Source organism: Meriones unguiculatus, chromosome 1, assembly GCF_030254825.1.
Source record: "Meriones unguiculatus strain TT.TT164.6M chromosome 1, Bangor_MerUng_6.1, whole genome shotgun sequence".
Classification (NCBI taxonomy): domain Eukaryota; kingdom Metazoa; phylum Chordata; class Mammalia; order Rodentia; family Muridae; genus Meriones; species Meriones unguiculatus.
The window spans coordinates 94,201,146-94,217,789 of record NC_083349.1 but is presented as its reverse complement, the minus strand read 5'-3'; the positions used below and the strand labels follow the sequence as shown (position 1 = coordinate 94,217,789).

The 16,644-nt window shown below is 35.3% G+C and overlaps 1 protein-coding gene across 2 annotated transcripts in view; it reads left to right on the top strand.

The window, feature by feature from the left end:
- Positions 1-16,644, top strand: part of Camkmt (calmodulin-lysine N-methyltransferase) — a 351,318-nt gene that overhangs the window by 21,098 nt on the left and 313,576 nt on the right. For both annotated transcript variants that reach the window (XM_060363563.1, XM_021652698.2), the window contains exon 3: positions 949-1,013. In XM_060363563.1, coding sequence (XP_060219546.1) covers positions 949-1,013 — 65 coding nt within the window. The remainder of the gene's footprint in view (positions 1-948; positions 1,014-16,644) is intronic.

Sequence of the window (16,644 nt, the reverse complement as noted above, 5' to 3'; positions counted from 1 at the left end):
TTTTTGCCTGCTGACGTTTAGAACTGCCTGTAAGTGGGTCTGCAGACCTAGTGATTGATTGCTTCTTTGCATCCAGTTTGCAAATGTTGCACCTGCTTTAGCAGAACTTTTGTGTTGCCGAAGATCTGAGGATGGCGCTGGATTGTGATTTATTTTTTTAAATTCTAAAATTAAAAAAAAGTTCTGTCTCTAAGAAATTGCTTGTATGTAAGTATAAATTATTTTCTATTAATCAGTGATTTAAAAAATTATAGCATTCAAGATGTTGATTATAATCAGGAAATGCTATTGCATCAAATACTCTGAAGACCATGCTCTCAGAGCCTTCCCCCCTCCCTCTAGTGGGCAGAAAGTATTTTTTAAATTTTTTTTATATTAATCACAGGTTATTTACTTTGTATCCCAGCCGTAGCCCCCTCCCTTATTCCCTCCCAATCCCACCCTCCCTTCCTCATCTCCTCCCTGCCCCTTTCCAAGTCTACTGATAGGGGAGGACCTCCTCCCCTTCCATCTGACCCTAGCTTATCAGGTCTATTCAAGACTGGCTGCAATGTCCTCTTCTGTAGCTTAGCAAGGCTGCTCCTTCCTTGGGAGGGGAGAGGGGGAGGTTGAAGAGCTTGCCATTGAGTTCATGTCAGAAATAGTCCCTGTTCCCCTTACTAGAGAACCCACTTGGATACTGAGCTACCATGGGCTATATCCGGGCAGGGGTTCCAGGTTATATCCATATATGGTCCTTGGTTGGAGAAACAATCTCATGAAAGACCCCTGTGCCCTGATATATTTGGTCCTTGTGGAACTCCTGTCCTCTCCAGAAAGTATTTTAAAATTATAACATGGTATGGTTAATTAGTATTGGGCATATCACAATATACTCTTAGATTTAAAAAAGAATTAGAAATGCTATTATTTCAGAAATGTTAAATAAAATGTTCTGTTCCTCTGCAGGCATAACAGTGGCTCGTTAAATGTGGAAGACGTTCTTACCAGCTTTGACAATACAGGGAATGTTTGTAAGTTATACACTAAAGTATCTTCAGTGCTCCTCTATTGTTCATTTTACATGCTGTGTGTTTATATATATATATAATATAATATAATATAATATATAATATATTATATATGTATATGTGTACACACATATATACATATGTTCTTATATATGTGTATGCATGCACACATATATACATACATATTAGAAACTCTTGGTGCCTTTAGCTGTAAAATATGTCTCATAGAAGATGCATACTGAATGGAGTATGGCAGTTTTTCCCAAAACTTTATGGATGTGTGTGTTTGTGTGTGTGACAGACTATAGATCAGAAGGAAGTCTGGACTGTCCAGTACTGTGCCTTCTGTTTCTTGTTTCCATTGTGATCTCTCCATTAATCTGGTTGTTGGTCTGCTTCCTACTGTGTTATGCTCTGAGTGCTTTACTCTTCGCTCTTTCAGTACAGATTCATTCCAGACATGTTCATCATGATGTCATTAAACTTAAAATGCAAGTTTTTGTTTATATATATTATCATCTAAGTCTCTGATTAATTGGTGATCTGTTTCTTTGCTGAGTACTTAATAAATTCTAAAATAATGGCATATGATGAAAGAAATCAGCTAACGGTATATTCATGTCACAGTTAAATAACATTAGAAGATATGTGTGTCTTCTAAGCTGTTGTATAGGATACTTTTCAAAATAATGAATCAATACTAAAATGTGATCATTTCAAATTTAAAAATAACTCAATTTTTTCCTCAGAGGAAACATCAAATCCATAATTACTTATTTATATTTAAATGATTTGCTAATACTATTGTTTTATCAAATGGATGGATTTGAATTGAATAATATGTAATAATAAACATTAATTTTGTTCTATGTCCATATTTTGGTTAGCTCTTGCTTATATGGAAAAGTTATGTTTTGTTACTAAGGAATCTGTACATGTTCTATTCTGAAATTACTCTAAAATATTTTAAATGGTGTGGGTTTCTTTTTGCATGGATATTTATAGTTTATCTTTTAGTTTTACTAAATTCTGACTTAGGTGTGTGTTGTAGTTTTGTTGGGAGCTAGGCAAGGACTGGTTAGCGATGCTATGGTGGTTGAAGACACAGTCTCCTTTACACTGGGGCAATATTAACTATCATTAAGTCAACCCTGTGCAAACACATGGTTAGAACGTAATCCTGAAATGTGAAATATAGAATTTTTAATTCAGTAACATAAAACTAGTATTATTTTCCTGACTCCGTATGAAATAGGGCCACTAGCTGGCAGCACTACATGCCATAAAAAGTTACTAATGGTCCAAGTTGTCATTTTACATATAAGTAACTCTGTAGCTTTTCTCCGCCACCCACACCCTGAAGGTGCTCCACTGACAAATGGAGGAATTGTGTGTTGAGGATGATTTCCCTGCTGTCTGTTTTTTGGTAGGAAATTTCAGAGTGAGCTTTTTAGGTAGTTTCTGTGAACTTGAATTTTATTTACTTTTAAAGACTACATGTAATTCATAGACATTATAGAACCCTGTTCCTCACAATTGAAATTCAATAAGTGGAAGCTATTTATTTATTGCTCCTGGTGACTGGTACTTTTCAAACATGTTTATAAGGGCTTATCAGTATGTGCAATTTATGTTGTTAAAAATCTTTACTTTTACTTTAGAATAAGTGTAAGTTAAAAAGGACACTATGAATTATTATTTTTTTATTTTAGGAAGTATTTATTAGTTTCCTTTCTGTGATGTTTGCTCATCTCAGACACTGTGAATTATTTTGATGTTTTAAAATGGACTATTTTGATTGAACTAAAAAAATAGAAAAGTTAAATAAAAATAACAAAAGAGTTTATTAAAATGTTTTATCATATCAGAGTCTTAAGAACCTGAAAATATTGTCAGGAGAAAAATGCAGTAACAGAAAAAAGGTGAATTAGGCTTTTTTGTATATAGGTTTTTTTTTTTTTGGCATGTGAACATCTGTGTGGTATGTGGTGTGTGTGTGTGTGTGTTCTTGTGTGTGGTTATATGTCTTTATTCATTGTGTGGAGGCCTGAGGTTGAGGTCGGCAGCCTCCCTCTCTTGTTCTCTGTGCCTGTTCATTGAATCAAGGTCTCTTGAGCTTGTCCATGCAGCTAGGTTAGCTACCCAGCTTGCTCTAGGGAGCCATAAGTGCTAGCTAGAGTTAGAGATGGTCCGCCATGTCTGCTTGGTGTGTATGTGGGTTTCATGATATGAGCTCAGGTCCTTGCGGTTGTGTGGCAAGTGTTTTCTCCATCAAGTCATTTCCCAGTCCTCATGCAACGTGTTCCTTTTTAGTGTTTGTATATTATATGTTGAGCACATTGTCCTTCCTCCTTCCCTCCCAGCTTCTTCCTGCTCCTCTTCTCTGCTGTTAGTTCCCTTTGGCCCTGTACACAGCTCTACTTTCATGTCATATAGGCTTTTATGCTTTATGTAACTACATTTGCTCATAAATACGTAACTGTATTTAGTCTGTAGTTTAAGAGAAATGTTGACTGAAATTTCACTTAATGGATAAATAGGTAAAGTGATGAAATGCTAGTTACAACTTTTATATAATCTTCATCATAAAATGCTCGTGGATGAAAAATAATTTTTCACTTGATAAGTTTGATTTTATTTTATTAGTGTTGTTGCTATGTTGACTTTGTGAGTGGGAAGCCCAGCAGAGGGCACCACAAGCATAATTCTGTTTCAGAGCACAGTGTAAAGCGACAGGGATAACTTAAGCTTTCATTGTATAACATAAAGACGTGTTTATACACTTTCATTGATTTATTTCTAATGTCTTTAATGCATTTGCCAATCGTTAGTATAAAAATCTTTCCCTATCTTTGAATTTATTTTGTTTTTGCTTGAAATGTCAGTTTTTGTGTTTTCTGGCTTTAAATAAAGGAGTAGTTTTGATCTCTAACCCTAATGGGGGCTTGGCATTATGGAATATCAGTTCCAATAGAACTGATGTTATAGTATGCAAAGGGGTATTTACAGTGAGGAAAGAAGCTGCTAATGGTGGAAATGATGGGCACAATCACTTAGGTTCTGTAGGTTGCAGACAGTTGTGAGCTGCCATGTGGGCACTTGGAGTCTGATGCCCTCACACCCACATAGAAGCAAGCAGAACACCAATGTACATAAAATAAATATAATTAAAAGTAAATAAATATATAAAACTGCATAAAACTTAACTATTTTAATGAGAAAACATTTTAAAATTCAACCTTGCATTCTGAACCTCTGGTAATTCTACAAATAGCATACACTCTATATAACAAAATAATAATGTAACAGAAAACCTAAGACTGTAGAATGCATTTCCATAATTTTCCTTTGGTTTCTTTAAGGTAGGTAAAAAAGAATATATAAAAATCTTAAGGCTGTGCAGAAATGTCACACCACTTTAATTCCAGGACTGGAGAGGCAGAGACAGGTGGATCTCTGTGGGTTCAAGGTCAGCGTGGTCCACAGAGCTAGTTCCAGGACAGCCAGGACTACACAGAGAAGCCCTGTCTCAAAACAAAACAAAACAAAACAAAACAAAACAAAACAAAACAAAACAAAACAAAATCTTAATAAGAGTATTTTCTCTGGTCTAAAAGAGATCAGTTTTAGGCACATCCGAAAAAAGATCCTACTACTAGACAAGTAGAAAGAATGTAGAAAAAGACTAGAGCTGTGTGCATTAAAAGTTCAGATGTGTCCTAGAACTCACCACATTGTCACATGTAAAAGTATTAGAGGGGCTACAAACATTTTGTAGAAGCCATGAGACATCTGCCAGTCACAGGGTCCTATCATAGGCCAAGCAGTGAAGAGGGAAAAAGTTGAACAGCGGAAGGGTTTTACTAATACATTCTCCAAAATGAAGCTGTAACATTAGCCAGAAATTCTGACTGACACTAAAATATTGCAATGATGCATAACAACTACTGGCTTATACATATTACATATAATATACATGCAATAATATACATTTATATATAAGTCTACATCTATAGATTTATGATTTTTCATTATTTCTATATTCCTAGTTAGTGTAGTATTTTTATTAAATTTTATATATTATCTATATGGTATATATGTTATATGTACATGCAATAAATTGTGTGAGAAATACTGACTTAATTTGTTCAGGTTATCAAAAGACAGTACAGTTTAAAAATATGCCATTGAAACTATTGTACTCCCAAGCACATAGAGGACATTATAAATACTAAATAACTGTATTAGATGCTATGATATCCAAATTTGTTGTCAACTAAGACTAGAAGAATCACATCTTCAAAATTTCATTTTGAGCCGGGAGTGGTGGTACATGCCTTTAGTCCCAGCACTCAGAAGGCAGAGGCAAGAGGATTTCTGTGAGTTCTAGGCCAACATGGTCTACACGATGAGTTCCAGAATTGGCTGGATCCCTAACTCTACTGGGAGGAAGAGAAGGCAAAACAGCTCAAGAGTAAATGATTGCACTTGAGAGGAGTTAGAAGGCTATGTTTCCAACAGGGTTGCTGTTTATCCCAGAATATAAACTGCCTACAGTGGGATCCTAAAGCCGGAAGTTCAGCTTAGAAGTTCATCAACGCAAAAATAAAAAGCTCAACCAGAAACTCTAGCTGACTCTTCCCTGGGTCTTTCTCAGTGAGTTTCCGCTGGGTGATAAGTGTTGGAACTGAAGGTCTGCTGTCTTCTCTTGCTGTTTTATTCTCTTAATTCTGCTTGCTATATACCTACTAGCCTCACCCATTCAAAACTGGGGCCATAGCTATCCTGATTGTTCTCTATTCTTACCATATGTAAACACATGGCTAATTCCTTTGTGAATTACATAGCCATCATATATCTGTTTACGTATATGTTTTATAACCTATATCTGTCCATACTTTGTATTTCTATGTAAACACACATTTATATTTTAGTAAAGTAGTTTAATTAAGAAGTGAGAAATTTTGGGCTTTTATGGATCACTCACTGCTCTATTTTAAAGTGTCATCATAGAAAGTGAAATTAAGATTTAGCTCTCTCTCACTCCTAAGAAACACTAACTACTTTGTACTATGATAAACATATCAGATGTTAAGCTCTATTTCATTGTACATACTGATTTTTTTTTTTTTTTATCAGTAGTATTGGTATCATCTGCTTCATTCTTGATCTTTTTGGTTTTTGAGGCAGGGTTTCTCTATGTATCTCCAGCTCTCCTGGAACTTGAACTCTCAGATCTGCCTGCCGCTGCCTGCTGATTGCTAGGATAAAAGGTGTGCCACCATCACCCAGCTGTCATTCTTGAACTTTTTAAGTTCTCTGGTGATTAGAAAATAAGACAAGGTAGGAAGTACGTTTCCTGTCTAAAGATTTCACATTACTTTGTTATGTGCAAATGCAATGTTGAATGATCCATCACTAAAACAGTATGTCATTCATGTACTAACACAATAAATAAGTGTTTTAGTCGAGAAGAGAGGGTATTTCCAGACCTCAGCATCCAGGACTCATGTGATCAAGATGGAATATCAGTGGCAGGGAAGGATTGATGTTTTTTAATCAATAGTTTTGAAAACACTTAACTAGGAATTAAAAAATAACAAAGCCAATTTTCTCCTTTGTTCTATATCAACATAAATTTAAGTTGGATGAAATGCTTAATAGGAAACTGACATTCATGTGTATTCCAGATGAATACCTTTGTTATATTGAGACAGCGATGCCCTTCTAAATGTAACCCAGATCCCTGGGATTTCAAGATTAATAAATAGGCTGACTAAAAGTTTAAGGACACTTCATTAAAAAAGCAGCAGCAGGAAGTTGGAATGTAAGGATGCACTGGCAGTTATTAGATAGAGAGACATATGTGCTGACAGAAATACGTTGTCTAGAGAGAGCTTTCAGGATCAGGAGCAGAAAGGCCAGTTGCAAGCTGGTGAGCAGCAGTTCACCGTTACAAAGGCAGCCTGGCAGTTTATTTAACAATTTTAAGTATCTAGTTTTTGACTATCCCTTTTCTGAAAAATAATGTAGCTGTTATTAAAGCTCTAAGTAAAGGGATGCACTGCAGCACAACGAATGTAGATGTTTCATTTTAGATGACTTGTTAATTATGGATACTCCATGCAATGGGGTACTATAGAGCTGTTGACAATCTATAAGACATATTGAATTAAAAATCAGTACAGTAGGGCCTGGAGAGATGGCTTAGTGGTTAAGAGCACTGACTGTTCTTCCAGAGGTCCTGAGTTCAATTCCCACCACCTACATGGCAACTCACAACTGTCTTTACCTATAGTCCCATGGTATCTGATGCCTTCTTTTGGTGTGCAGATGTGCATGCAGATAAAACACCCATATACATAAATAAAGAGATTAAAAAACAGTATAGTAAATGTGGCCTATTTACTTACTTAAATATGTATGTTTGGTGCACATGTGTTGGTGTCCTTTGTGTATGTGCATGTGTGTGTATGCATGTATGTATATTAGAGAGGCAGAGAGAGACAGAGACAGGGAGACTGACAAAGCAAGCAGAGAAGGACAGAGGACAATTTTGGGATGTCATCCTCAGGAAAACCTTCTACCTCTTTTGAAACAATGCCCTTCATTGGCTTGGAACCCACCAGTTAGCTAGACTGCCTGGTTAGGAAGCTGCTCTTCTGTTTTCTCCTTTCCGGTGCTAGGATCACAAGTGTGCCCACCACACCTGGCATTTTAACATGGGTTCTGTCATCAAACCCATGTACTCATGCTTGGGAGGCATCTTCCTAGCCCAAATGTGCTCTTATTTCTGTAAAATAACACACCAACAGAGGCTGTGAATAACTACGATTATGCACAGAGCTGTGTTTCAGTGCTCAGTGCCTTGTTGGATTACGAGTAATTTGCATTTTCTTCATTATGCTTTTCAGGATTGTTTGAATTTTTATGGTATGTAATACTTTTACAAATAGAAAGAAAAAAATTGCTTTCATTTTTTAAAGTATTCTTTAACTTCCAAGTGGAGTATTTGTCTTTGAAAGCTGTGATAAAAATCTTAAATTGTTAAGGAATAAGAAAGAAGTGCATTTTACCAGTCAAAAAACAGATAATGCTTTTTTCCCCCCGAGGGTCTCACAGCGTGTCAGATGTCAATGTCTCTGAATACATTTTCAGGAACTCAAAAATCAAATCAATCAAATTTTGTTTGTCTTTTGTGTTTTGTTTTTTAGATAGGCTTTCTCTGTGTAGCCTTGGCTGTTCTGGACTTGCTTTGTAGACCAGGCTGACCTCGAACTCACTGAAATCTGCTTGCCTCTGCCACTGGAATGCTGGGATTACAGGCAATTGAGTATAGAAAGGATTAAAGTCATTCAGTGATCAGTTTTGATCAAACTTTCTGAGCTCTCTTGGAAAATGAATTCCTAAGATTTTCTGTATTTAGGATGCATGGGTAGGCAGCAGCTGTGAAATATGAGGGGCTTTCAAGGGAAGCTGGCGGTGTGCAGTGTTGGCACCAGGTCTGGCTTCCGGCCTCTTTTAAGAGTCATAACAAACGTAGTGCCTTTGCTTACAAGCTTTTAGAAAAGAGTAGGTAGCGAGGTGCGGTAGGTGCGGCACTGTCTGGCTGAGTAGTGTAGTTGGGGAACATGTTTTTTCTTTCAGCTCAGTGTTGGGTAAATGTGGCCCACGCTAGGTGGAACCCTTCACGTTTGATGTGAGGGTTGTCAGAAAAGGAACATTAAGAAGATATTTCTTTTTAAATGCATTTATTACATTTTCATTTGAGTTGCCAAAAAGTTTGGAGACACATTTAGATCTCTTCTTATAATGTATGTTTTTTGCATTTTTATTTGAAACAAGGAGTTGGAGGGTTTCTCTTTGAAAATAGAAGGTGGTGTTAAAATACAACTGAAATGAAACTGCTAATGCTTCCTAGATCCCATGCTTTTATCAGCGAGGCAGTACTGAAAGGTAGCCTGTGGTCATGTGTATGCTTTGAGTGTTTGTGAAGATCGTTTTGTCATATTCTGCCAGGATACAGAAGGTGAGTCACACTCCAACAAATGCAGAATAGTATTCCTTTCTTCCAGTTCTTTTTTTCATAACTTACAGTGTTTATCAGCTGAATTGTAAATATTACTCCAGTGGATAAATATAACTTCTTAAGGTGTGTGTGTGTGTGAAGAACAGGGGGACAGGGATGAACTGATAGGCAAAATAAGGCAAGCTGCTTAAAGGCTTAGTGACCACTCAGGAATTTAGAACCCTTTTTTTCTGTATTTCTCCAAGGTTCTGTCTCTCCACAATGGTGAGAAATGGATTTTAAAGTTCACGATGAGAACTGAAAACAGCAGTGCTAACTTGAGAGATAGAAAATAACTTTGGCAAAGGGAAAAGAATTTGAGCGGTGGATTGTCTCAGAGGACGCTGATTAAAGGTCACTGGAAAATGGGCTCTCCGGGGTTCTGAGAGGTAGTTGACATTCTAATGGAATAGGGATTTGGGGAGTGAGGTTAGTAAGGAGAGAGTGTGCATTTTCTTTTAATAGTCTTAAACCAAATGTCCACTTTGTTTTTTTTTTTTTTTTCTTTTTTTCTTGAAATGCTGTTTTTTTTTTTTTTGATAGTATTACAGTAGTGATCATTATTTGTTTCTGAAATAGCCTTTCCTCTGAGGTACTCCTCAAGCTCATGGCCATGGTGATATTTTAAAATTGCATACATAAACAGCGCACAGAGAACACAACTAAAGAATATTCATGTCTTCAGCAACGTTGTTTTGGTCACGGGCAGCCTTTCTACAGAGCATTGCTGTAAATATGTGGGCATTACGTATAGCCTGGGTATATTGTACTATGTTAGGAATTCTTAATGTGAACAAAGGAGTTAATGGTTGAATGCACTGATTATGTTACATGTGCCTTGCTTTCTTCCCTCCATTCTCTGCTCTAATCTGAATATTTGAGTTGAGTCCTGAGGAGGTGGGAAGGAATGAAGAAAAAGATTCAAATCATCCCGTCCACATGCACGAGTCTGAAAATGTGGATGAATGATGTGTGTTGTGGACAGTCCACACGCTCGCTCTCACCTGTTTGTTTGGGCATGCTGGAGTAGTTGGAGTGTTCCCTGTGGGCAGCAAATACATGGTATGTTTGAAGCCTTTGTTCTAGGATGTTGAAGGCCAGGGCCAGGCTTTTGTGTCATTACTGTTTCTCAGAATCTCTGACAGATAACATGACTTAAGGTGTGGTGGAATTCAAAATTAAGACCAATAGTATTTTACTTAATCTTGGACTTTGTTAATTTTATTTGAATATTTTATTTTGAACATTGTGGATTGTCATTATGTACAGCTAAGAAATGCAAAATAGTTATGGCAACTATAAGTTCTGTTTTTCTTTGGCTTTCTTTAAAAGAGAAATTAGAATAATGAGAAGGGTGTAGCAAGAAGGAAGGCCTTGATTCATATTACCCATTTTAATCTTTCTGTTTTTACATTCTACAGATTTGTAATTTGCAATTTAGTACTCAATTATGTACCATATGTATTATCTAAAGTGCTTATTTTTCTCCAAAAATAATATTTAACTTCCCTATTTGCAGGGAGGTTATGAAATGTTTATAAAACCTGTGGTTTTGTTTCAGTGGCTACTCATTCAGTGAGAACATTGTCAAATAACTTGAGTATTTTACTTTTCTTGATCAAGTGACAAGAGTTCTCTGTTCGTCCTTCTATCTCTTGCCATCTCACTTTGCTATTGGCTCTGGACCTGCCAAATATAAACCTACCACACAGAGAAGCCCTAGACAATTCTAGTCCTTTCATTTCACTTTCTTTCCCTCTGATTTTCTAACATAAAACATTGAACAAACCTGCCAACAGACAATCTGCCCTAGAGGGTGTGGAACCTGGAAGAGGCTGACTGGAGCTGGGGGGACAGATGAGCACGGCCAGGTTCTTGAAGTTAAGGTGACCATCTATCTCTGTCACAGTTGTGCCTACCATCATATTAACAGTGCTGCATTTCTAGAAGGGATCCATGTTGGATGGTTAATTTTCTGTGTGTGTTTAAAAACCAAGGGAAGAAATGTTGGATGATTACATTTATTATTTATATCTAGACATATCTCTTTATCCTACCATAGTACCTTGACTAGCACGTGGTCCAAGGAGTATTCAGTATATAGTGATTTGTCTGAATGTCTAGTCACATTTAAATAAATCCATTCACTCTGTATATCCTTTTTGTATTTGATTTATTTTTCTACAATGGGTAAGTCTATCTAGGTCTAAATTTTATAGAAAATACCATATAGGCCTTTGAATGAATAGAAACTGAATTTCAAATGTATGACTATTTTGTACAACTAATTAAAAAAATTACAGCCAAGATGTTAAAGTAGGGGAGAATTCATATGTTGTAGGGTTTTAGGTTTTTTTAGAGAGTGCATATAATCTTATGGTCCAAGTCTAAGTTGACTTAGGTGATGCTCGTTTGGAGAGACCATGCTCTTTATTTTACTCTTTCTCTGACCAGTGAACATTTGAGTTTATAACCTCATTATACCCTATAGATTGGGAATCCTTTAAGACACAGATTATTTAATTATTTACCTAAGAGTAGTAAATTTTCATTCTTTACTTTATTAATTAAAGTCAATGAGATAAAATACTTGTAAATTGTTTTGATGATATTTGTTTTTACTCAACAGCTTAATTCCTAATCCTTTGAAAACTATTCTTACATATTTCTGAAAATATCAAGAGCTATATTTTAAAAATAAAGTTGAAAACTAATATAGAGATACTGAAGAATAACAGAAGAAAATTTAAGAAGTGGTGAATATAATGTGTGTGCATGTTTACATGTATGTAGATATGTATATAAGTATTTCATATATAATACATCAAATAGTTAACTTGATCTTCATTTAACTTCTCTTATCTTATTTATAGATTGGAAAAGAAAGAGCAATCTCAACAAATGTTTGTTAAGTCCTCTTATGTGCTGTCCTGCATTTTCAATTCTCAAATGATCTCTCCACTTTGACTGAACTGCTACAAAGGAATAAAACATTCTTTCTGCATATGTTGAAGAAACTTCTGTATTAAAATCTGGATAAATATCAGTGTTTGATGCATCTAGGTACTTGGATGATTTCTATGAACTATGTTTAAATCTCACCAACAAACATCTTTTAAAAAACAATGTAAAATAACTACATTGCTTTGCCCCTGAAGAATCTACCCAGCTAATACTGGCTAAAATGGCTCAACTTACCCTTATGATAATAAGAACATCAGAAGTGTACATATATTTTTTAGGACATGATTTTATTTGCATGTTTCTAAGGCCTAAAACATTTTCAGGTAAAATATCTCCATGTATATCATTTTCACAGTCCTGAAGTTTTTTTCTAAAGCCTCTGACCAATGGTCTCTAGGCTTGTTACAAACCTTGTCTCTTGACTTCTTTTACTGTCTTCTGAGGATTCATTATATCTCTTTTGTTTTGGGTATCAACCATAAATTATTCTCTCATGTTTACTCTGCCATCTCGTACAATTATAAATTTCAGTAGTCTCATGAGAAAGTAAGAAGTTATTTCTTTTGAGGCTTGGTGATACTTCAGTTGGGTATAAAATGATCACATTTCAAATGACTTTCTCCTAAGAACACACAACAGTGCATTGTATTTTCTAGAAATTGATAAGTTGAATGGTATTTTAATTCTTTCTCCCCATTTCCAACTTTTAAAAATGAAACCTGTGAATCCTCCTGTGGAACCTGATAGCATCTCCTCCCTGGTGTTCCAAATTGTATGATAAGATCTGGCATGGCTCTATTTTCAATACTGTGTTGGCTATTTAGTGGACACTTGGACTTTATAAACATCATTTTTAGCTCTGAGAAATTTTCTTAATGATTTCTCTGGTGATTTTCTCTTCTCCGTTTTTATCACCATTGTCTTTGTAACTTTTACCTTTCAATGGCATGTTCTGGACAGATTAATTTTCAGTTAATTTTATTTTAAATTTACAACCGTTCTACTTACTAAGTTTACTCCTGGGGATATTTTTACAACTTTTATCTTTCAACTCTTTGATTGATATTTTTCTTTTCTATACCTTTTATTGTCTGAAAAATTTGTTTCATAGTGTCTCCCACCCCTTAGTATTATTTTCATTGTTTCTTGGTTGCATGTCTTTTTAGACATACTCTGCAAGTTACTTTAAAATTTTCATTTGTGTCTGGTGAGGTGGTGCAAGCCTGTAATCCCAGCACTCAGGAGGCAGAGGCAGGCTGATCTCTGTGAGTTCAAGCCTAGCCTGGTTTACAGGATAGCTAAGGCTACACAGAGAAACCCTGTCTTGAAAACCCAAAACGAAAAAGAAGAAGAAGAAAAAAAACCCCAAACAAACCCCCAAAACAACCAATCACACAACAACAAAACTAAAAACCAATAAATAAATAAATAAATTAAAAATTAATTAAAGTTTCCTTTGGTCTCTGTCTTTTATAATAGAAGCTTTTAAACATTTTTATTAATTACACTTTATTCACATTGTATCCCCCCCGTAAACCCCTCCCTCCTTCCCTTCTAGACCCACCCTCCCTCCCCCTTTTCCACACATGCCCCTCCCCAAGTCCACTGATAGGGAGGTCTACCTCTCCTTCCGTCTGATCCTAGTCTATCAGGTCTCATCAGGAGTGGCTGCATTGTCTTCCTCTTTAGCCTGGTAAGGCTGCTCCCCCCTCAGGGGGAGATGACCAAAGAGCAGGCCAATCAGATCATGTCAGAGACAGTCCCTGTTCCCATTACTATGGAACCCACTTGGACACTGAGCTGTCATGGGCTATGTCTGTGCAGGGGTTCTAGGTTAATAGAAGCCTTTTTAATGGTCATCTTCTAAAGTTATGTTGTATAAAGCTGGAAACTATGGCGATATTCCAATTGTTGACAGTAGGTTGCTCTGTAGGGTGATCTGACTGGGCCATTTTTTAGAAATCCCTGCATGTTTCTGTGCCTCTGTGTTTTTCTTGAGCTGCTTCAGCTTTCTAGATAGTGGATATGTAAAAAACTCAATGTCTAGCATCTTTATCACATATACCAGTCTCACATAATTATCTAACAATTTAATATAACACTTCTTGATACTTTGTTTGGATTTAAAATGATTGACTTTCAGATGACTTTCTCTTCAGAACTGCATGACAGTGCATTCCACTTTCTAGCATGATATGATAAGCTGAATGCTATTTTAATTCTTTCTCCTTCTCTCTTTTTTCCTTCCCCACCTCCACCTCTTTTTTAAGTGAAACCTGTTAATTCTCCTATGGTAACTGATAGAGTCTTCTCTCCAGTGTTCTAGAATTGATTGATATAATCTGGCTTGTTTCTGTTTTCAAAGACTGTACTGGCTATTTAGTGGAGTCTTTAAATTACTTTTAAGTAGACTACATAGTCTTTATGTCAAATCCATGTCAGAAAAAATATTTCCATTTTCATTGTATTAACAAAGCTTTGTACAGGCTTTAGAAATTGCTTCTAAATTCTGTAGCTCTCAAGGTGCATTCAGGTGTCATCTACCTCCTCTATGAGGCCTTTTTTTTTTTTTTTTTTTTTACTCTGCTGAATAGAATTCCACCAGTTTGTTTCTGTCTGTAGACTTTCTAAAACTGAAAATTCATTGAGATAGGAACTCAGTTGGGCCAGTGAGTAGAGGTACTGATGTCCTAATTTTAATCTCTGCAACCCACATGACAGAAGGAGAGAACCAAGTTGTTCTCTGACTTTCTCAGATGCATGAGAAGATATGTGCACAAACCCATATCGACAAAATAAATAAATAAATATAAAAAATTAAAATTCGTCAAAATATATTATAATCATGTGTAAATCACTCAGCCTGTAAACTCTTTTGGGATTTATATTTTTGTGTTTGTATATATACATTAACTGCTTAGTATATAAAGAATACTCAAGAAGGATTTTGTGGGTTATTGAAATTAATATCTAAAAAAGAAAACCACATTTAAACAATTAAATTATATAATTCTGTACTTGGTATTTGCTAAAAGGCCAGGAAGTAATAGGCCATGATTCTTTAACACATCTCTACCATGGTCATATATGATGGTTTATTTTGTAATTCCTTTAATAGCCTTTTGTTTCTAATGAATTTGAAGTTTTAAAGCGTTCCTTTTCGAGGAACACATTTATATTTGTATGTTTGAATGTGTATATTACACAATTTTATATCCTTCAAGTGGCAGTTTACTTATATTTAAAAAGAAATAATTGTCATTTTCTTACGTATTCGTGATATTTTCCCTCCAAATATCTTTTGCTGGAAGAGCACTAAGTGGCTATTCATCTAGGTTTTGATCAGTGCAATGTATTTTAAGCCACTGGTTCTAAAATACATTCAAATGGCAAGCCCTATTCCTCATGAATTGCTTTCTTTGCTTAAATTTTCCACTCAGACCACCAGCAATCCCTTAAGTACTTTTCCTACCTGCTAATGCTAGCTTTTAAAAATCTACTTAATGTTCCTCTTTTCTTCTCTTTGTTGCCTCTGTCACTTAATATACCTCTGTGCTGGCCCGATATTGTTCCTTCTCAAGCTCTTTGTGCTTTTAGGATGATTTTTTTTTCTGTTCTTTTTTTTTTTTTTTTCCTACTGTCTTGGATGCGTTGATTCTGTTTCTCCACTGCAAAGAGCTTAGTGGAAGGTGGAAGTGAATATTATGGGTGACTTTAAAAAGTTTTTCTGTAAAATATTAAAAGCATATAAATGAAGACAGTTGCTATATAACTAGTGTATCAGAAAGGCCTTTGATAAACTTTTAGAGACATTAATAGATACAGAACTAAAATGGGACTTGTTTAAATTTCCTAAAAAGGAGGAAAAGGGGAGTGCTGAATGTTGGCAGCTGTTAAATTAGATGGTAAGCAAATTAGGGTTTCTTATTTTCTATCTTGGTTATTTTTTATATCCTAAAATATTTTTCCAAATGCAAGGTTTAGAAAGATCTAGCTATCATTTTCATTCCTGTGAACCTAGCGGTCTCACTTTTTGGTATCTGTCCTTCGGTAAATAATATAAACAGATGTTAATTGTAGTATTACTTGGATCGGTAAGGAAAATAACTGGAAACAGTCTAATTGTTTTACTTCCATCACCAATGGGAAGAAATTAGGCTATAGCCACACCAGTGGATTATTAAGTAGCAATTAAAAGCGTGAATTAAGCTTGTGTTGCATTTTGGAGAGAAACATAAAATATTATTCTTAGATGAGTTAGTAATGTGTATAATGTAATTTTATTTTTATAAAAGGAGCTGTAAATACAGAAAAATCTGGGAAAGTATATATATGTACATATATATCAAATTATAAGTCTGAGTTATTTTTTAAAAAGTAGCACCTGAAAAGATGGGGTAGAAGAATTACAATAAATTACATTTATTGATTTTTTTGTATTGTTTTATCTTTTACATATGTATTGCTTTGGAGAACATGTAATATATTTTAAATGTAAAAATAAAATATTTACAAAGCAAGTGTCAGTTCATCTGTGATAATAAAGCTTCACTAAAAAATTTAAGAAAAGCAAATAAGTTAAATCATGATTTCCCTTCAGAA